General features: G+C 36.2%; 1 protein-coding gene across 5 annotated transcripts in view; it reads right to left on the reverse strand.

Moving 5' to 3' along the window:
* MAP2K4 (mitogen-activated protein kinase kinase 4) overlaps nucleotides 1–23,881 on the reverse strand; it is a 115,699-nt gene that overhangs the window by 16,590 nt on the left and 75,228 nt on the right. For all 5 annotated transcript variants that reach the window (XM_074320699.1, XM_074320698.1, XM_074320702.1 and 2 more), the window contains 4 exons: nucleotides 19,161–19,280; nucleotides 10,200–10,319; nucleotides 7,732–7,783; nucleotides 4,673–4,800 (listed from right to left, as the gene is read on the reverse strand). In XM_074320699.1, the coding sequence (XP_074176800.1) occupies nucleotides 4,673–4,800; nucleotides 7,732–7,783; nucleotides 10,200–10,319; nucleotides 19,161–19,280 (420 nt within the window). The remainder of the gene's footprint in view (nucleotides 1–4,672; nucleotides 4,801–7,731; nucleotides 7,784–10,199; nucleotides 10,320–19,160; nucleotides 19,281–23,881) is intronic.

A 23,881-nucleotide genomic window follows, 5' to 3' on the forward strand; every position in this document is an offset into this window, starting at 1 on the left:
AGGAAGGAAATAATAATTAAAGCAAAGATCAACAAAACAGAAATTATAAAATTAAAGAAAAAAAGAAGAAGAAAAGAAACACAATAGAGAATCAAAGAAACCAAAAAATTGTTCTTGGGAAAGATCAACAATATTGACAAACCTTTATCTAGACTAAGTGTTGCGGAAAAGCGGCGAGGACTGAGAGACTCAAGCGGCACGTAGAGATCAGGGAGAACACAGCTTTATTAGGCCGGCGGGCTTAGCAGAATTGTTCCCAAACACTGAGCACTTATGGGGTCGGGTGCTTTGTTTTATAGGGTTAGGCCTCTGGGTTGGGGGGATACTTGGCTAGGGTGCTGGGGAGGTCCGTCCCTAGCAGCTGTGATCGCTCAACATTGTTTTGACAGGGAGGCCTCTAACTATGGTGCCCACCGGGAGACAGCTCCGATAATGAGGTATGGGAGGAGGGGGAAGGAGCTCCGAGCGGGGGCCCCGGAGACAGCTCTGATTAGTATCGGAGGAGGAAAAAGAAAAGGTGAAAATAATTAAAATCAGAAATCCAAGTGAGGACATTACTACCTACTTTACATAAGTAAAAAGAACTATAAGAGAATACTATGCTATGAACAATTGTATAGCAACATTAGATAACCTAGATGGAATGGAAAAATTCCTAGAAGCATACAAATTACCCAAACTGACTGAGAAGAATTATCAAATCTGAACAGTCTATCTCAAGCAGAGACTGAATCAGTAATAAAAAGCCTCTCAATGAAAATAAGTCTTAGAGGAACTGCTAAATAATTTCTTTACGAGACATTATGAAAATCTGAATGTTCATCAGACAAAGGAAAAAAAGTCTTGTATACGACTGGAAAATGAAAATTACATCCTGAAAAGTAAAGTTATTTTGAAACCAAAGGGACAGAGAGAGAAACAGAATATAAGTGAATGAGTCAGTTATTTACAAATTTGTTGAACACATCAACAATTCCCTAATGTTAATGAGCTATAACTTGATACGTGCCTAACAGGCTGTATATATTTTAAGAGAAGATTATGTTGGGGTTTTAGAAATGCCCAAGATAAATAAACTGACATACTTCAGAAATTTCTGCTATGAAATGAGTTATTTCTACAACCAATTAAGACTATCTTACAAACTAATACAGATGGGCTTCTATAATATAAGAAGAAAAGGTGTTGCCACGCAGCAGCCTACCCGTCTGTCTCCTTGTACCTGCCCCCAAAGAAAGGAGAGTCTGTGAGACGCATCCTTTCAGGGACTTTGCTTCACCTTTGTGCTTGCACCTTATGTCTCCCTGTTTGGCCCCAAAAGATGGCTGGCTAGTCAATGACAGGTAAGATTCCCCACTGGGGGGGCGGGGGAGACAACCCAAGCCAGATACAGCTGCGTGGGGACCATCTGGGGAACTAGCAGGGTTGACAGAGGTGGGCACAGCCCCACACCTGCCCCTGGCTAAGGAGAGCCTCTGCCTCTGTGGCTGCATTCCTTCCCACAAAACTGCAGGGGAAGCGACTCAATGATGTGCTCTCCATCTATTCATATGCATAAAGGTTTTGTCCCTTGGAAGTACATACATCCTGAGACTTAGGGTTCCACTGCCTGCAGGCAAGGGTGATTGGCTTAAATCAGTTCCCTATTGTAATGCATGGCATTCACAGATCCTGAGATTGAGAAGCTTTACTTCTTTTACTTCCACACCTAACTAATAAAAGCCATGCATTGGCCTGATTCGGGGCTCAGTCCTTGAGACTTGAGTCCCTTGGCCCCACTTCACTCTACTCTTGTCTACTGTCTTTCTTAACCTTGCGCCGCCCTTCTCGCTTCCCATTGCTCTTGTTGTGCTGGATGCGACAAAGAGTTACAAGAGGAAAAGCTTCTAAAAGATTGGGAAACTGAAGTGACTTTTTAAAAGTCTCAAGTTGGAGGGTAGCAGAGGGACGGGTGAAAGGACACAGGGTGAAGGAATCCTTCAAAAATGAAGATTATCAGTTACTCATTTGGGGGAGGGAAACAGAAACAAAATGAGGAAATGAGTTCCTATTTTGTAAATGTTTCAACTGCTTAAAAGAAAAAAAGCACGTCAATAAGCATTACAATTAGGGAAATAACCTAATATTATGTGCTTCGCAATGTGATGCTCGTAAATTACCCATCATCTGTGAAGAACCCATGCCAGAAAAATATATGATCTGAAATTAATCACGAGGGAATAATCAGGCAAATCCAGAACGTGGGACAGTTGAACAATATTCCCAAAAAAGTCAGTCATGAGAGGAAAAAACCGGTCTAGACCAGTTTAGATTAAAATACAAAATGTAATAACTGAAAGCAATATATGATCCTGTTGTGACCTTCAACTGACAGCCATAAAATACATTTCTTTTGGACAGCTGGGAAATTTGGGTATAAACTGAGTATTAGGTGATACGATGACATTCTTGTTAATTTCTTTCAGGTTCATGTTTTAGGTACGGTAATGATACTGTGGTGCTGTAGAAGGGTGCCCTTTCACTTGGGAGATACGCACTAACGTATTTAGCTTACAAGTCATCGTGTCTGTGACTGCCTTTCAATAGTCCAGAACACACATGTATGTATGTATACATGCATATATATACCTGTGTGTGTGTGTGTGTGTGTGTGTGTGTGTGTGTGTGTGTGTGTGTGTGTGTGTGTAGGGAGGCAGGGAGGTGGCAAAATGTTAACACCTGGTTTATGGAAAAACTTACATTTAAACTCTACACTTTATACACTTCTTATGTTAAATAATTTAAAGAAATCACAATTCCTATAGACTAAAGACAAATGATAAGTCTTAAATAAAAAGACAAGTTACACTGCTGATATCTTCTGTCAAGATGTGTCAAAGAAAAGTCAAGTCACTTAGAGGCTTGTAAAATGAATGCTGATTAGTATGTTGTTGTCCATCTATACAGAAAACTAGAACGGGCAGAAGCATTTCATAGAGTCCAGTAAAGATTAGAAGCAGAGAGTTTATTATCAGCCTGCTCACTCCAAAGATGAAGGAGGTCAGCAGGAAAAGAAAAACCTCCTGGGCCTGTGAACCTTACTTACTCCTACACAAAAACTGACAGTGTACGTCTTCCTTCAGTTACTTCAATTCAACTCTATCAGGGTTACAACTGCATTTTTTTAAATCCAACATAAATCAAATATAAGTCTTAGCCACTGTTACACAGAAAAAACACTTAGTCAACTTTAATACTGAGACAAGCCCTAAAAGTTTAGATAACAGTTTACACTTAATTCTCAGGGCATCATTACTAAATACGTAAATTACACAAATTCCCAAACACTTCATATTTAATTTTTTTCCTTGCTTTTGAACACACACACACACACACACACACACCTCTGATATTTTTGTTTGTAGAAAAGGTGACATGAAAAGACACAACAAAACAAAAATGGGATATTAAAAATTTTAACAATTCTAAAATACTGTTAATAACAGAAAATGTTTAAATACAATGACCTGAGTATAGGTAACATTTTGTGTACAAAAAATACATGTGATGCTGTACATTACACTAGTTATAGACTGAGAGATAAATGAAAAGAGAAAGAATTGTTGATGTAAAATTTACTTTCAAATCATGCTGAAGATAACACATAATCAAGTTTTTCAAATAAGTGTGAATTTGGGGGTAGCACTAAGCCTGCCCATCCATAAACAAGATAAAAAAGCTATAATATGTAGCCTATGATTTTTCTTCCTTTTCTATTGCTTATAGCACTGGGTGTGCAAATATATAAATCAAGAAAGAAACTAACAAATAAAAGGAGAAAAAATGTTATTCAATTCTAAGCTAATCTTTAGTTTAAAAGAGTTTTTGAAGACTGAAACAGGAACTAGAGGAGCCTGCTGGTCCCCAAAGAACCATGGCCACATTAAGGAAGAGATCAACACCGAGAGAAAATGATTAAAACATAGACACTAAATTTCCAGTCAAATGTAGGTCAAAATCCAGGCTGTAGGACCAGTATATGCAAACGCACTGGGCTAAGATGAGTATGACATGTACACAAGGAGAGTGCAGGTCTGTCTCCCAGAAGGGAAAAGCGGCTCCAGGTTGGGAAATACTAAGGCATCAACCCTGGCATTTGCCAGAGTGCTTCATCCACCTCTAAAGAAGGGAACAGCAATATTCAAAACACAGCCTCAGGTTCTGTAAGATATACTGAGTTTTACTAGGAGCTCAAGTCTTCCCATTCTTCTCTAACTGGAAAGAGCATCACTTAGGAACAACCTAAGACACATTAACAATGTATCTACTACAATGTTATCTGCTAGTCAATACAGCATAGAGGGTGCTAGAAACACAAAGAGGCCTTCTGAGAACTAACTATCTGGTTGATTAGTAGAGTTGAATGTAATGAAAAAATAGTAATCAGAGAAGACCACAAATGCTAAGTACCAGATAAGAGGAACAGAGTGAGACCATGAAATAGGAGTTCACTGGGATCATTTTGCATTTTCATGGAGAAGCTAGAACCTGAGTTTGGTCTTTAGGAAGAGGAAAATAGTGTAGTATGGTGAAACTGTATGACCTATGGCAGAGTCCTCAGAAGTACAGCACCACAGGGCATAGGCTCTCTGTGCTACGACTATCAAGCGAGAAGGTTGGCCTTTGCACTTACTGCCATGTATGGCCTACACCCAGCATCTCTTGTCTTGGCGATGGAGTCCACAAGCTGTCCACTGATGCCAAAATCACAGAGTTTAATATTTCCACTTCTGTCCAGAAGGATATTGGAAGGTTTGATATCTGCAAGAGATAGATATCATTCAATGTACAGGTAATCAATCAAATGACCTATATTATAAGATACTTTAAGCAAAAATATTGAAAAACCTTAGACAACATAAGTGATCAAGTCCTTAAAATTCACATATATAAGATGAGAAATACGAAAAAAGTTTTCTGAATGCCAACGCTTAAAAATTCAAGATCAAAGAATGCCATGCAATATATTCAGGCATTCTATAATGTTGTCCTTGTTTTTATCAAGAGGTTTATATATTCATTTACTTGTTTCAAATTCGACACTAAAGTCAAAATATGAAGAATGAATTTGATCTGTAAGAGCATACTAAGTTACTCTACAGTATGTGTCAAAGGCTATACAACTAAATACAAAGTATGCAAATTATAAACCCACAATTTAGTTAAAGGAGAACTTTATCTAATTTAGGAAAGTATACAATCCTGTACATCTAAAAGACCACAGGCTTTGGGATCAGAGAAGCAAAGGTCCAAAATCTGGGTCTGAAATTCACAATGTGAAATTCACAATGTGACCTGTGAACTTTTTGGTAGCAACCACAATTTCCTTATCCACAAAATGAAAACAACAATTCATAATTCATGGGGTTGTGGAAATAAAAACACCTAATGCAGTGCCTGAACATTATTTATACACAGTAAGTGCATCCACTTACTAATTATTTCTACTTGAGAGATTGTTCTTATCTTTGTTTTAGTTAAAATTTATTGGGGTAACAATGGCCAACAAAACTACATAGGTTTCAAGTGTACAATTCTTTTCTTAGATGGCTTCATCAAGTTTCTCCCCCCCAACCTTTTCTTAAAAGAGTCGTGCTTTAGAAACCAGATTCATGTTTACCACTCCCAGAGTGTTTGTGCTTTTCTGCAAATTTGAGAAAGGCAAATCCATTCCATTTGGATCTACAGGTTTTATAGTCTTGCCAAATTGGCCTCTGGGTTATCACCTCTTCCTCACTGACAATCAACTCACGGCCAGTGTATGCTAATCAGTCTGGCCACTTCTTCCCCTTTGCTCACTAAGTCTCTATCTCTACCTTAATCCTTCTATCCACTCTGTTGTTACTATCATGGCTCAGTGACTGAAAAAGTAAAGATTAAAAATAAATACAGCATACAAAAAATATCTGTCTATAACTCAAAAAGTCACCTACAAAAATACCCAGGAAAGATCTCTTAGCATCACTGAGATGGCTGACTTCCTATCATACATCCATTCCTAACCATACTGTCCTTTCTGATGGAACCAGCATTTTATTGAGGTACCCACCCTCCTCTGTGTAGCTCTACCCACACCTCCAAAACCCGGGTCCTGACTGGTCTAAGCTTATCAAGGTAGTCTCGGGCTCCAGGCCAGGGACTAGTGCAGGTGAGTAGGAGGCAATTCTGGTGAATGCCAAGAGAAAACAGACATATAAGGCAGATTTCCCTGCTCCTAAGACTGCCACATGGGAAGAGGGAGCTTCTTCGAGTGGTTGTCATGTCTAGATGTGAAACTGGGCACCTGCTGAGGATGCAGTTACTACGCTAAGGATAGCACTGTATTAGGGACGGCACAGCCTAAGAAGGGAGCTTGAACCCTAATCATACTGTGCTTGCAGCCACCTTATCTTTGGACTGACTACAACAGATAATGAATTTCCTCGTGGTTTAAGTCAGTTATTAGGATTTCCTGTTACTTGTCATCAAAAGCACTATCATCAGCAAAAAGCAAACTGATCCTAATTGATAAAAAGACTGTTATAAACTCATCAATTTATTTAGTAGTCGGAAAACCTAAGTTATTTTTGAAGCTTTTCCCTCTTATTCTACTCCTCCTCAGGCACTGTCTTAGTGCTTGACTGTGATCGGTGAGTATTTCTAAGGTAACCAAGTAGCCCTAAGATAAAGGCGATACTCGCGGAATTACAAAACACAGCCAAAAAAGGAGGGAGAGCCCCAAAGATCAAGATGAACTATAAGAATAATTTTGTTTAGGAACCTAACCGTACATGATTTTAGACCAAAAGAGAAAATAAAAGGCCTGTCTAATATTATTTTAAACAAGCATTAAGCCAGGCAAAAGTAAATGAAATAGTCTAATGGTCAAGGTTAACTAATTTCAATGGTCCAGGCAGGGTTAACCCCAAACTACAATTACTTTAATAAATATGCCAATTACTAATTTCTTTAATCACTAGAAACTATGTTTCTTAGAATTCAAAGTTTTTCACGTCTCTGAATATGACCTTCACTTTCTGTCCTTTTCAAATTTACTGAGAATTGTGAACTTGTGTGCCTCTTCAAAAGCACCACCTCAATACTGAGTCTGTCATAATAATAAATAGAGCAACTGTTTAATCTATTTGCTGAACTAAATGCAGGATTCCCACTGTCTTCCAATAGATCTACATCAAATATTTTAAAAATGTGGACCTGTGTCTAATTAAGGCCGAGATCTCTGTTCTCACAAATACAAATGTTTTAGAGGAATTTCAATGTACTATACTAGTTAAAGAATCTCTCCCAATTTGCAAAAATGTCCTCTAAAGTGAAGAAGAAACATTTGCTAGGAACAGTAGCGTGCCTTTAAAATGCTCAAGGGTACCACTCTTCTGATTCGTCTTTGACTCTCCAAAGAACCACCTTCGTGCTTTATTCACATACACAGAGAAACACTAATTGTCAGACAAATGAATAACTGTTTTTGAACTAAGAGGAATAAGAACTTACAGCAAAATCTCTTTTAATTTCTAAGTACAACATACTAATAAGTTAGAATGAAATTTATAGAACCCCAAAAGGGGGGTAAATACCCTAAATTAATAAAAAAGTTTAGGATACATATGTTTTGCTAAAAAGTGACACTGTAATTTTCAATTTTTTTTTCCTATTAAGGAAAAATTGTTCTATAGAACATAATCCTATACCCACCTCTGTGAATGATTTTCAAGTTTTCTTTTAAGTGGTTTAGTGCTTTCACAGTCTAGGGAGAAAAGGCAGAGATGGGATAAATAAACAATTTGCTTTTATCAAACAGCACAGTAGTTAATCGTAAGTAACAGCCCACATAAACTAAACCTTTGCATTCTTTTAAGCTTAATGTTTCAATATTCTGTCCATTTTTTCATGTTAACTGAAGATGCTGAATTATGATCTTAAATCTGAAAACTCAGTTGCCTTTATATGCTGTTTTCTGAGACCTGAAAAATCCCTGGTAACTTAAAAATTTTTTTGATTAGTCATTAACAAATTGTGTAATGTTTCTTATACCGTCAAACTTTTTAAGAATAGAAAAATGTAGTACAGGAAAGTCCAACAGGCTAGTTCTATTATCAACCCTAATTTAATAAGTTTCTCCAAATTCTCAGTTTCTCAAAATCATTTACCCTCATGGGGTGCTAAGGCTTCAATGTAATTTTTACAGTGCCAGAGTATTTCTGCTCAGCCACTATGGCAGTTTATCCAGAATTTATCCTATTGTTTGATCTCTGCTCATGATCAGAAAATCAGAGACTTCGTCAGGAATGACTTGAATTAAAATGTCCACAACCTCAAATTAAAAGAGAACTAAAGAAGAGGCCAACCTCTTGCTACAGGCCAAGCATTTGCTACAGTCAAATCTCTGCTGTCCTCAAGCTTCTGGGTATCAGGAATGCAGAAGTGCAAACTTGTAATGTTCCAAACAGTTAGGCTTGAGCATTCATTGGGTTATTAATTAGCAAGAAGAGATTTAACACAGAAAATTTTAAATGTTGTGTTTAATATAAAGGGTGATCTATGTGTCTAGATACAGGCAAATACATAATACATGACTTATTACTGTATCTATATTACACATATTGCAATATACGATAAAACAATTTTATCTATGTTTTCCAACTTCATGATCACCCTGTCATATAGTGGTTGAGAACAGGATTCTGGGGTCAGGCTGACTGTGCTTAAAGCATTTACCACTTACAATTATACAAACTTCAAAGCAAATTAATTACTTAACCTCCCCATGTTTCGGACTTGTCATCTGTAAAAAGATGCTGACACTATTTACCATAGAGAGTTGCTATGAGGTTGAATGCCTTAAGATCTTGGCCTGACACAAAGAAACATTCAATAACCACTAGCTAGTATCATTACTATTGTTCCATTATAATTATTATGAATACTAATAAGTTCCAAGATAATACTGCATTTGGTATACTGGAGAGAGATGACTAAATTGATCAATATAAAACCTCATATACCTGTCTGAATAACGAACAAGTTTCAAGTATAACACAGCTGTTTTTTATAAAATTATATGAAAGGGTATATAACTTAATATTTAGCTCATAAAACATTAAAATTTAAGCATTAATTCAGCTAAATAATTTAAAACATTAACATGAGACCTATGAATCTTAAGATTATAATGACCAGAGTTAAATCTGATTTTTTAAATTTCATTTATACACATATACAGATATCTCTTAAATTATATAGACAGTTCAGAAACTGTCTATATATTTTAATATTTATTGTCATTAACCCTTAGTAATTAAACACGATAAAAATGATAATTAACAAGTAAACTATATTGGAGGTAGAGGATGCAGGGAAGGAAGAGATAGGAAATTACATGCAACCAGAATATCTATCTTACAACTTCCTATAAAAGTTGGTTTACACATCTACTAACCCAGGTCATGTAATTAGCTCAGATTCCCAGGTTTCTAAGAATCTTCCCAATTTTACTCTATCAAAAAGAATTTTTTTTGGGAAAAAAATTGTGAACAACCTTTGTCAACTATTATAAAAGATGAACAAGACAGAAAATGATCATGAATTCACTTTCAAAACTGTAAATGTATATGCAAAAAAGTACCTCTTTTCTTTTCGGTACTCTGGTAAAAGTGAATTGACCAAACTGGTAGTAATGCTGGTTACCAAAATTGCTAGTCAAAACTTTATATAGTTTAGACTAGGTAGCCCAAATCTTAAACCACAGGAAATAATACTTGTCTAAGAGTTTTAACTAAAGGACTTCAAAGAGACTGCTGTGATTCTGATTAATTTAGGGATAAATGTGATAACATATTTAAAAATAGTTAAAGCAACAGGGGAAGAGAGAACAGAAAATTGCCTTTCCTAGTCTTATTTATAACACAGTCTATTATGGTTCACTGTGATTTTACTGAAAAGAATATTGTAGTATTGATGCAGACCATATTTTGAAAATTGTTCTTATGACTTGTGTTAATTACCCCACAGAAGTGATTTTTGTCTCTTCTCCTATTACAAATGACTTTCCAAAAAAGTTAGTAGCATTCTGTGAAGGACATTCAGATATATGCATTCAAAACTCCAGCATCATCTTTACGTAAGCGTATACAGAATGAACAGTTTGAAAACCAGGTACTTACTGCTAAAGTGATTTTGCCTAAAATTTCTTCTGGAATAACATCATCTAATACACTATATACATATTTGTAAAACTTATCAAACGAGGTAGACATGAGTTCCATACAGATCCAACAGTCACCCTATAAAACAACAAATACTTGTTATTTTTACACATCTTATTAAGTACCATCTTTATCTAAAATAGAAATACAATTAGAGAAAAAACAATCTTCTTTTTGTTGTTTTGATCTTGTGCTAGTGATAATTTTTGGTTCCTTATTAAGGCTCTGAGCAGAATATTCTCCTCATTTTAAACACAAACTTATTTGCCCAATTTTCCCAACTGTTAATTATAAGGACGGAACAATCTTACGTGGGAAACTTTTGTGCTTTTATTAAAATTTCAATTTTTGCCATAATTAAATAGAGAAAATAGAACATGCATGGGAACCTATTCATTCTCACTAACAAAGACAATAGATTACAGTAATCTTGAGATACTATAAAAACTTAAATTAGTGGAAAAAAAAAAAAGGAAAAATTACATAAAGCAAATCCAACGCCTCAACTCTTTGTTCAAATGCCACCTTCTCAGTTGCTAACATTTAAAATGCCTGATTTAAAATGCAAGTTGTCCCCTTTTAGCATCCTCTTACCTTGCTGTATTCTGTATAACCCTTATTATCTTATATAAAATATAACTTATTTATTATGTTTTTCATCTATATCACCCTTAGAACATGACAGAGGCTCAATAAACATCCCTTAAATGAATGAATGCTGGCTATACTGAATGCTGAATCATTAAAAAAAATTGTTGGCAGTATTATGAAGTGATTTAAACCAGTCTGAAGGCAATCTGAGGATGAAATAACTGTTTACACCCTTTGATAGAGTCATGATGGGAATTTAACTTAAACAAATAGTCCATAAATTACAAAAAGAAAAGCAAAACGAAACAAAACTAGTAACCCCTGAACTATCTAATAAGCAGAAATGGTACGTTATTAAGGGATTATGTAAAATTAAATTATTTTGAAAACTATACAGTTCATGGGAAGTATGCACGAGAAAACACAGACCATAAGTGATACAAGGATTCTAACACTGTAAAAGTATTTGCACGTATCAACAAGGACTACAAAGTACCTTGTGAAAGTGTAAACAGCTATCAGGATGATGATAAGAACTACCTTCAACAATTTTGTATGCTGTCACTAAACTTATAGGTCCAGCTGTATCCTCAGAGATTTTCCACCCCTCCTCTCCAACGCCTCACGTCTGCCCTGGATTGATTATACGAGACATCAATGCCCCTAACAGCACAATGGCTTGCCCAGAACAACACTGCTAATTAGTGATAGAGCCACGAACAGAATTCAGTTTACTTAACTCCTTTCTCCTATCAACACTCACAATGCAAGGATGTTAACTTCTAAGTAGAGAAAGCACATGTGGTGATGAGCACAGAGATGAGCAATAGACTCTTACAAAAGGACCACCTGCGAGAGGATTCATGGACTTTGTGGCTTCAGGGAACACTTGTTTGTAAAGTACATGTGACACAGTGAACTTTCACTTATGTACATTTCTTCAAATCTTTCTTCTCTATGTCGCTTTTTCTTTTGAGTGCTCTTGCCGAATGACTCTCAGAAAAGACTGAGTAACACCCTTCACCCAAAACACACACTTGAATTTATTTTAATCTAAAGATACCATCTCAATAGATTTACTACAATTTTTTATTGTAGAAAAAAATAGCACACTTAGCTACTCAGAAGAATATTAAGGAGGGAATTGAACTTCAGTAGTACAGCAGAGTGGAAACAGTGTTATAAGAGTTTGAAAGACCAGACTTACTATCCAGGCTCTCCCACTTGCTACTTATATAAGCTTGAGCCCCCTCAACTCCTCATTTGTGCAATGGATTGCCCCATCATCCTCAATGGAGTATGATAAACATCAAATGAGTTAACATATGTAAAGCACAAATAAAGTGTCTGTCAGGTGCTAAAAACTATAGTTAAGAAAATGAAGGAAGGATGGAAAAATAGGAAAGCAACCAAAAAGAAAAAGAAAAAAAGAAGAACACTGGAACAGGGGAAATAAAAAGGGAAGAAGTAACCTGAGAACTGAGGATGAGAAGAGGAGGTATGAAAGAGCAATTGGCACCAGAGAGGGAAACCTTTGTAGTTTCCAAGGCACATAACCTACTGTAAACTTATTTCTTCTGGCAGTCACTTTTGGCCATAACTGAGAATAGACAATAGCAATGAGCTGCATGGGGAAAAAAAAAAAAAAAGGAATGGTCCGCGCTGCCTCAAAAAACAATGACAGCAACATTATTCTCATGTTCAAGCAAGAGATGGAAGGACCACATGACTGAAATACGAAAGGAGAAATTACTGAATACGGATTTACTGAAAGAAGAGCTAGAGGATAATGAAAACTGAACTAGTAAGATCAAGATAAGGGATCCTAGAGACAAGATCCAGATAAAACTAATAACTTATTTATATATCAACACTAACCAACTAGAAAATAAAGTGTTTAAAAAGACACCACTCACAACAGGAAGAAAAACTGCAAAGCACTTAGGAAGAGGCAAAATATATATGAAAACAAGTGTAAAATGTTACTAAAAGGCATAACAACCTGACCAAAAAGAGAGGCAAAGCATGTTTATGAATGTGAAGACTTAAGATCACAAAGATGCCAAATCCCTCCAAATTAACCTGAGTTAATTAGATTCTAATCAGAATTATTGTGCCCCTATACCATTTTTTCCCAAAAATAAGACCTAGCCGGACAATCAGCTTTAATGCATCTTTTGGAGCAAAAATTAATAGTAAAGTAAGACCGGGTCTTACTTTATATATGATAATGATATGATATATGATATGACATGACATGACATAATATAAGACCAGATCTTATATTAATTTTTGCTCCAAAAGACGCATTAGAGCTGATTGTCTGGCTAGGTCTTATTTTCGGGGAAACACGGTACAAGCTGATCCTAAAACATATAGAAAAGTAGAGCCAAGAATAACATACAATTTTAAAGAAGGAAGACTCATCTACTAGACAAAGACTTTATAAAGCTATCACAGTAAAAGATGGGGGTATTGATGGGGTGGGATAAATATACCAATGGAACCGATTCAGAGGCCCAGACACATACGGAAATTTGGTGTATGATGGATACAGCAAAGCAAATGGTGGCAAAAGGATGGCATACTCAATGAATGCCGCCAAGACCAGTGGTCTTCCATACAGAAAAAAGTTAAATTAGATTACTCCATCAAATCATTCACAAATAAAAATACAAAAACTCCCAAATACATGTTTTGAAAAGCAAAAGTTTAAAACTTTTTGTAAGAGCTCTTCCTGACTTCAGGGTAGGAAAAAATTTCTTCCCAAAAACATACATGAAAAAAATAAATCACAAACGATAAGATCTGTTAACTCCATTATAATGAATATTTCTGTATGATAAAGGACACCATACCAAAAGTTCAAAAATCACATAAAAATATCTATTTGGGTGTAAAGAGACAAAGGATCAGTATCCTGAATAATAAAGGATATGCTAAATTAATTAGGAAAAGACAAAACGTAATAGAAAAATGGCAAAGGTATATGAATAGGCAATTCACAGAAAAGAAAACCTGACACACAAGTGAAAAATTCTGTACCTCACCAGTAATTACGGAAAGGTAATTTTAAAAGTGAGATACCACTTCAACCCCTCCTGATTGCCAAAAATGAAACATTTAATAATCCTAAATGATAGCAATGAGATCAGTGACAATAAATGCATATGGCACTCAAAATACACACACACACACACACACACACACACATGCACGCACACCTTTGTTGTATACAATGTACCCCACTAAAACTACATTTCCCAGTCTGCCAGGTAGAGAAGGGCAGCCAATGAGATGTCAACACAAATAGTCAGTTGGTTGATGATTCCAGGACAGCGCTTTTAATTCTCTCCTCTTCTCTTACTTTGTGGGGACATGGTAGCTGAACTCTATGGGCCAACTTGGACCATGAGGCAACCTCAACAATGGAAACCACAAACTAAGTAAGCCACTAACAGTCTCCATTACTGATGCCTGAAATACAATTTCTGATACAGAAATTCTCATTCTTACTAGTAGGAATACAAGATGTGATCAAACAATACAGTAAATGTTTAAATTTTAAAAAATGTATTACGGTGAAAGACACATTGCCGTTAATCCCCCTCAAAATACTCCTCCTCGCTTTGAACACACTTGTCCCATTGTTTTTGCACTTTCTGAAGCAGCTCTGAAAGTCCTTTCATGAGTGTCTTTAATTGCGCTGTCGTGGCTGCCTCGATGTCCTGAATTGATTCAAAATGTTTACCTTTCATGGTCATTTTGACTTTGAGGAAGAGCCAGAAGTCACATGGTGCCAGATCCAGTGAATAAGGTGGATGAGGACACACTAATGTTTTTATTTGACAGAAACTGCCATATACCAGAATGATGTGTGATACAGAGCGTTGTCACGATGGAGGATGATTTATGGCACACTTTAAAACACACCTTCTCTCAGCCATAGCTCACACCCGACTGACTGCACCGAACAAGTTGAAACTTGTCACACACTGTTACTAAGGTTCAACGTGCCACTTCCCATATTGAAGAGCCCTATCTTTCTGTTGGATGGCACTCGGCAGCAGCATTCACCATATTTTGTGATCACAACGGAAAGGCTCTGTGTCACACATCACTTCTGGTACAGCAATTTCTGTCAAATAAAAACATCACGGTGTGTCCTCATCCACCTTATTCACTGGATCTGGCACAGTGAGACTTCTGGCTCTTCCCCAAAGTCAAAATGATTCAGAACCTTGAGGCAGCCATGACAGCGCAACTAATGACACTCAGGAAAGAGGACTTCCAGAACTGCTTTAGAAAGTGGCAAGAACGATGGGAAAGTGTGTTCGGAGCCAAAGGGAGTATTCTGAGGGGGATTAATGGCAATGTGTCTTTTACTGCAATAAAAAAAAATTTTTAATTTAAACATTCACTGTAGCTTTTGATCACACCTCGTATAAATTAGTATAACCACTGTGGAGAAAAATATGACATTGTCCTATGCTATTTTATATAAGGAACTTATGCAGCTGAGGATATGGGTATCGGCAGGGGTCCTGGAAGCAATGCCCTGCAGATACTGAGGGACAGCTGTAATTAAGTTTTGAGGGAGTCAAAAGTTATATGCGGATTTTCGCCTGCGCAGGGGTCAGCGCCCCTAACCCCTGTGTTGTTCAAGAGTCAATTGCACTGTGAGAACGAGTTTGGCCATTTTTTGAAAAGTTAAACATACACCTACCATATGATCCAGGCACTCCACTCCCAGGTGTGTACCCGAGGGAAATGAAAGCATGTGTCCACTCAGACTTGTACAGCAATGCTCATAGAGGCTTTATTTGTAATAGGTAGAAACTGGAAACAACCCAAATGCCCATCAGCAGGTGAATGGGTAAACAAACTGCAGCATGTCCACACGATGGAACATTGCTAACACTGCTCAGCTGTCACAAGGAACACAGTGCTGATACACGCCACAACACGAATTGCAAAATAAGTATGCTGAGTAACAGAGTATTTTTAAAAAGGGTTATACACTGTATGATTCCATTTACATAACTTTCTGGAAAATGCAAACAGTGGCAGACGGCCAGTCGGTTGCTGCCTGAGGATGGCAATAGCAGTGAGGACGTGTGCATTACCCACGGGGCACGAGGGAGCTTCTGAGTGACAGAGACGTTCCTTCTCCTGATTATGGTGATCATTCTACAGGTGTATACATTTGTTCAAACATATCACACTGTATACTTTAAATATGTGCAGTTTGTTATGTGTCAACTTTACCTCCATAAAGCTGTACTTAAAACTTGCAAGGGTGAAGGAAAGGGAAAGAAGAACACGAGTTGAAGGAGGGATAGAAAAGGAGGAGATGACTATTGCAGCTATTGCCACTGCCGTTTATATAATCTGTAATCGCCAGTTACTCAGAATAGTATTGCCTACACTAGAATTTCTCCAGCCTCAAGATATTTGAAATAAGGGCTTCCTTGCTATTAAATTATGAAAATTTACATGTTAAAAGACATTTTTAAGTGATTCTAGGTTTCAGTATTGATAAGATAAATAGTAGGTAAAGGACTTTAAATAAGCTATAGGCTAAAAGTTACTTTTATTGTTCAATACTACCAAACTCTTTTTTTTTCCCTGTCTACAAAGTCTGAAAATGAAGCTAGAAACCTTTGCACTTAGGTGTCTAAGTAACTTATCTAGGTCAAATCCAAGTTGTACTTTGGGAGTTTTGAATTTAGGTCCATCCTAGAAAGAAGTATACGTGGTTGGAGACAATGGTAACAAATTAGTTCCCAACTTCAGTATTAAATAATATTTATTCACTAGTCTGAATAAAGTTATAGAACTCAAAATTACTCTTCGGCAAGATTAATCTCGACACAGTTTCTGCAAGAAGGAAAATAACATCTCACGAGCCCCTTGATTGATGACTGATTGAACCAGACCAAAACCTGATGTCTTGTGGTCATATAAATTATGTGAAATGAAACACTCTGGAGGGTTTCTCTCGGTGACAGGAATTAAAAGCATTTGTCTCTCTCATAGTGGTGGTTAAGGTAAAAAGTCCTGACTGTGTACATTCACTTCCATTCTTTCCTATCATAAATCCAGAATTCTGTGTCTATTATTGGAACCAAAGGTCATGTCATGAAAAAAAAACTCATTTTATTTCATCAATCTTGAAAGAAAAGTGGTTCTTTAAACTCTTTTCTGTTTAATATTTTTAACCTATGAACTTTAGGAAACACACTTTGACTATGCACTCTTTAAAGGTGAACTTTCTGCTTCTAAAACTTCATTTTTTATTATTCAGAAAGTTCCTATTATTTCTTCCATTCTAAGATTTGGTGGGGAGGTTCAAGTTCATTCTGTCTAGGCATTTTGTGATTTATACAACTTAACTGTATCATTCCTAAGCTTGCACCTTATACTCAAAAAAATCATACTGTTTAAAAAATAGATTATATTTTATATAAAAGAATACTATTCAGATACTATTCCAAGCTTCTGTTTTGTTTCTAGTAACTTTTGAATCATCAGTATCACTTACTTTGCCTTCTTTTCATAAAATCAGACTTCCATGCTATCTAGCTCGGGGCTGTATATTTAAATGTTGCGTAAATGAATGATTAAATCAATGAACATGAGAAATAAATTGGCACATTCGAGCAATATGGAGATTAAACAGAGTTAAGATGAAGCCAGTGGGAATCTATAATGATAGTGAATACAGCACTGGAAAAGCTGACTGTGGAATCGAATTAGGAGAGAAAATCTAGTCCAATCCCTAAATTGCAGAACTATTGTTCTGTATAGGATTTGAGAGTAAAGTAGCCAGAGGATTTAAGGGTTAAAAGAATAAATTCATGGTTTGGGGGAAAAGAGGGGAGAGGAGATGGCAAGATTCTTGTGCAACATGAAGAAAGTTCCAGATTCATGATCTTACTAAAGGAATAACATTATGTATTACTTAGGTCCAGGATACAGTTATGTACCTGAATACATGACAGTATACGGATACAATGTAATATTGATGTGAAATGGTGACGCAAGTGAACAAAATTCAATGTATCTGGCCATAAAAATGAATATTCAAGTCATACAAAGGACAAAAGTAAACAGAAGCTACATGAGTCTAGAATTAACAGTGGTTAAATGGACTCTATCATGAAATAGAAAGCTTCTAGTTACTAGTTACCTATTAAGAACACAGATAAATACATAAATAAAAATTCCAGGATTCAGTGGAGAATTAAATGACTAACCTCTAAGGTTTCATACATTTATACATACATTCATACATAATAAGGTTTCATACATTTCTTCTGTTCAGTGTTACATTCAGTCCTATCTTACAACATAGCATATTTCAAGTTTCAACAACTACAACAAAAACCCCAACGCTACATACACTATGTGACTCAGTCCCAAAATGGAGAGAGGTGTGGGAGAGGTTTTTTCTTACCAGTTCATAACAACCCCACCAGCTAACATTTTCAAAATGAGAATGGTATTTTTTTGAGAGTACTTAAAATGCTTAAGAGTTCAGTTCAAGTCCTAGTCACTTAACTATAACAAGTGTATGACGAACGTCCAGGACACCATAAAGTATTTGACTCATTTATGGCTCCAGCTTTACTCCTTGGCCCTAGCTTACTTCTCTGCAGTAGGCAGTGGGATGACTGGAAATGAGGAAGTGGGTTACAGCTGGAGGCAGAAGTGATACCCACATCAGGATAGAGAATAACCAAAAGCCAAAAGAAGAAACAAGACTATGAGACCAAGGAATTAGAATTGTAGTTTCTGTATAAAAATTTGGGTAACAGAATTAGATAAAATTCTACTCTACTTTAATTTCCATGTCTGGTGGCTTTATTGAAGATTGTTGGTGGGTATGAATAAATGCTTACATTAAATGTAGACACATCTGATAACAGAAATGAATAAAAGTTTTAATAAAGTGGGTGGGGTGCATTGAAGGAGCTCAAGGCTAAAAGAGGCAGCTCTAAACCTACAGCAAAAAGGCTAACATTCAGAAGTCAGCTGATTTGTCAGGTACTTAACGAACAGAAAACATTTATAAATGAAGGAAATATGGGATTCACAAATGACAACCACTAAAAAAAAAAGTATTAGTCACCCCTTAACCAAAAGAACAATGAGTGGTAGAAATTAATGTAAAGATTATCATGGCTATATACTAAAAAATTGAGAAGTTAATTTACTACTGATGAATGGCATTTAACTGAAGATCAGAATCTAATCCTGCCATCCTCTTATTTATTCCAAGTAGATATTCATCCCTCAGCTAAAACCCGAATAATTGATTCCTACCTCTCTGAAGAGTGCACCATAAAACTGAACAATGTACGGGCAATCACTACTCCGCATTACTACATCCAAATCCATAAGAAGTTGTTTTTGTTCTTTTTCATCCACAGTTGACCGAATTCTCTGGAAAAGAATGACAAAAGATGTCATAAAAACATAAAACAACTTTAGAAACCTGAGAAAAACCGCTACCACACAAGACTGAAAATTTCCAAGCAAACTTCACAAGTAGTAACCAGACATAAAAATGATCATCTTTCTTATACTTTACAAGAACAATTTTTATCACAGAAAAACATAATAGCACTTGGGACTTTTTATTTTTAACAAAACAGCACTTCGTAATTCTTTAAAGGCCACCGAGCTTTTTAACCATAAGCATTCCGTGTTGACACTGGAAGTTACGCAACGAAGTTCTTGAGCGGTAAAAGCCCCCATGCAAATACAAAGAAAATCATAATGAGCTATACTTGAAACAGTTTTCATGTAAATAATCATAGGTAGCTTCACATATACTTCTCATGACCATTTCAGAATTCAACGGCCCTCTTCACCCCCTGGCATACTGATCAGAGATAGAACGCATTCGGAACAGGTGAAAGTGAGAACTAGCGTAGGAGGAGCACACAGACTACACCCCATGTCTCCCAAACCCTAGGCTGGAATTCTCCCCCTTCACCACACTCTGTATGGTAAAAAACAAAACATTCTAGCTGACTCCAACCCAGGCATGCGTCAGAATGCAGGGCAGCATGTTGACGAAAACCTAAAAATAAGGAAATCAGAGGGCTGTTTGTCTATTCCTAAGCTGATGAGGACTCCTCTGCACACTGCAGACCTGGAATAGACGCCTAACCCACCTGTACAACTTCTCTGCACAATCCTAAAAGACTGCCACAAAAGATTAGTACTCCCACCTCCTGCCCAGGAACTGTACAGTCATGGAGATGGTCAGAGGGACAGTTCCCACTGCACTAGACAGACAGGACAGAGTCAAGTTCAGAAATTGTAAAACATTAATCATGAAGTTATGCACATGAAGTTGTAGTTTAACATCAAGACATGCAGACAACTTCTGTTTTCATAAAAAAAGTTTTGCAAAGTCACACCGTGCCACTGTATACAATACACAGCACATACTTACAAGGCAAGTTAGTACCAAAAAATACAAAAGGTGGCATTTTGTCTTCCAAAGACTTCAAGGTATCTGATCTCAATGTTCTTGAAAGGGATGAAAGCAGTCAATTACGCTCTTGAGCACATTTTACAGAAGAGAAGCCAGAGGCACAGAGAGTTACAAAAGACGTATACACGTCACACGACAATAAGCAGTTGGATACGGAACAGAAGCAGGTTCTCTCATTTTTATTTTCCACACTAAATGAGGAATTCTGTATATTCCAAATACAAATTTATTTTTGCTACTTAAAATGTATATATAGCCTACAGCTACAGTACTTCAAACAAAATATATGAACTGGCATTTAACTTATGTCCACTAATTATTTATAACATTTACATTGAATACTTCCCAAATTAACAAGAAAAAAAATAACAATGAAAAATAAAAACAAGATTAGACCAGAACTTTTAAATTTAAGAAAATTTTCCTTCTCTCTCTCATTTCTATATTTTCATAGTTTAGGGATTAATAGTCTTGCTTTTAAATCAACATCAGCATGTTTGCTCAAAAATGATATTTTTAAAAAGTCAAAATAGCCCAGAGATATAATTTGTATTTCTTCAAAATATGGCATTGATAATTTTTGTAAAAATTTTATTACATTTATTCCTGTTTTTAAAATATAACTTTAAAAGTGTAGCTGTGAAAATACTAATTTGGGAAACAATTATTTTTTAAGACTTAATAATTCCATATATCTAAATTCAAAAAACAAAGACGTGGTAATTAGAGACAAACAGGGATGAAAAAGCAAATGACCCTCTGGTTGGGGAAGATTGCTCCCTACTAAAGAATTCTCACTATTAAAAGATTTAAAAACATTTTTTTCTATTTTTACTTGTATGGATATATTTGCAAGTGTAAATATAGAAGCACGCACACTTACAAAACATTATTTTAAAAGATGCCCTTTGCTAGTTTATTTTTTCTTTCCCTAAACTGGTTATATGGCTTTCTAAATTTAACATTTGTACAAATGTTTATTATTTTCAACTATTGGAAAGCATATTATAGTCAAAATCTCAATAGTTATCAATTCCTGACTCCTAATTTCTAAAAACACTGCGTAGCTACAGAAAGGATACACGTTATGACATGAACTGGAGGCCTATCTGAAGTCCCAACATCTGATTAATATCTAATACTCAATCCCTGACAGGATTATTATTAATTAGAATGTAGAGAGAATTCCTGGCACAGCTCTAACCTTTGAGATCATCAGCATGGCAGGGAAATCTATTCATCTATTAATCACTGTTTAATGCCTCCACTAGTACAAAATAGAACATGGGCTCCGGAAGAGCCTAACGTGAAATTGATCCTGCCCCTGGATGCTTGTCAAAAGATGACAACACCTCCTCATGCTCTCTGAACATCTTGTCTGCGTGACAGGCAATAGGTAGAGTTTTAGGGCTGTATTGCAACATTTGACATGTGAGCACTTACTAAAATAAACCAAGTCAAAAGGCCTGAAGGACTCAAAAAGGAGATTAACTACAAATACACCTACAACAGCAGTAGCTTCAAATTGATATTAATTCAATAATTCAATTCATGATTAAGTTGGAGAATACTTGATGATAATCAATGATTCAAATCAGAGAATACTTAGTCCAAACGTCACTACCAGGAAAGTTTTTGTAATGGAATATCAAAACAGGATATGTAGAAAAGATTTCTACCATTTGAAACAAAGACAGCCAGGATTCTCTAATGTTAAGGGAGCATAATCATTTAAAATGGAACACATCAATGAGAATAAACTTCCCTTCCCTTTATAAAGCTGTCCTTAGTTGAAGGAACTGGAAAATGAAAGTGCAAAGGTAAAGCCAATTATGCTACTTGAAATTCTCTTATTGGAATATGAAATGTATTGATAAATGCCTTCAACACAGGAAATTTTCATTTATATATATATATCATAAATTTAAAAGTTAGATAAGGCTGATGTTTATTTGACCTCAGCAAACTTTTTTTTTTCCTCATAAACAGTGGGGATGAAAAGCCCACGCAAGACCACAAAATATTTAAGAAAATTATCTCAAGGACTTTAACTTTTTAAAGAAGTTTCCTTTTCACCAAAATGTCAGAACTCATTAAAATCACTCTTGTTTCCTCTTATGCGGATATTGAGCTCTTTTACTTGTCAGTATTTTATTAACCTAAGTAATCACATACAAGCTCTTGGGACAAACTAAACTATACTCTTTGAAAATCAATCCACGTCACTTCTCCAATAATGAAGTATTTTCAATTATTGTAAATTTTACTTCTTTTGGAATATACTGTAGAGAAAACACTTAAAATCAAAACAAGGATTACTACCCTACAAATATAAGTAGTTTCCATAGGGAAGAAATTTATACACTTGAAGCATAAAAAGGTTTTCTTAATTATTGTCCAAATCTGTATTCAAGGTTGTTTTATACTCATAATTAAGTTTTAAAAGCAGATAAATGCCAATAAAAACAGCCTGTAGCTACAGGTCAGCCAAAATGACTTCAAATAAGAGTCACTTAGAGACACAGGGAAAAGGATAAATTAAATTCCCAGTTCTCATTGGTTTTATAACTATTAGTGTTATACATGGTTCTTGTCCAATTAAAAACAATTCCAAGGAGCTTCCCTTTTCTAAAACAGCCAGTCCAACTCATGCCATTGGCTAGAGCAGCCACAAAATCAGTTACTGAGGAATTGCACATGCCTTAAGCTGCAGTGAGAGAAAGTTAACAAGCACCATAGGACACGCTTAAAAATTTACGTTAGAAATCGTCCTCTCCTACGTCGTGTACAAAACACAGCACTTGGAAAATAGTCCCCATCATATAGGAACACCAAGAAGTTTTTGAAAGCTTGCTTCCCTTCTTTCTGTGCAACGCAGCACCTAGAAGTCAGTGGTCAATTTAAATGCTGGTAGCTTATATTTGGCCTTATTTGGAATACCTCAATTTTTAACAACTTAAATATAAAGTATAAGTACCCCTTTACTGATGCTGACCAACGTGCTTGCTTTGAAAGCACATACACTAAAAGAACTGACACTGACCAACTATTTAACTGTGGCGAGGGTCTGGCTGTCCTCTGACTTTACACTTGGGTCTTCACACTGACAAGATTCTCCTGCCTTATCCCCAGACCCTGCCAACCTGACCTCCCAACACATAATGTGTTGGTAGTCATCAGGAATGAATGGCTAAGGACAAAACTAACTTCACTAAGTATAAAGAACCTTCGAGTAGATTAAGACACATGGTTATAATGGGAAAGGAATGGGGGAACTATGAAAACTAAATTCAGTGAAGGACTGGTGGCAGGAAAGGCAGAGAGAGAAGCAAAGAGCATAGGTGGAAACAGGCAGTAGCCAGTTTCACAGAAACTGATCTGACCTCTTCTTTCTGCGATATTCGAACTGTATTCGTGTCATTTTGTTTGTTTCTATGTTTGTTTCTCTTCCTCCCCTAAATTTATTTTCATGGGTCAGGAGAGGTAAGGCGAGGGAGAAAAGGAAAGAGTATAATGATCACCTAGTTGCTATTAGGGG

This window comes from Rhinolophus sinicus, linkage group LG15 (assembly GCF_036562045.2).
Source record: "Rhinolophus sinicus isolate RSC01 linkage group LG15, ASM3656204v1, whole genome shotgun sequence".
Classification (NCBI taxonomy): domain Eukaryota; kingdom Metazoa; phylum Chordata; class Mammalia; order Chiroptera; family Rhinolophidae; genus Rhinolophus; species Rhinolophus sinicus.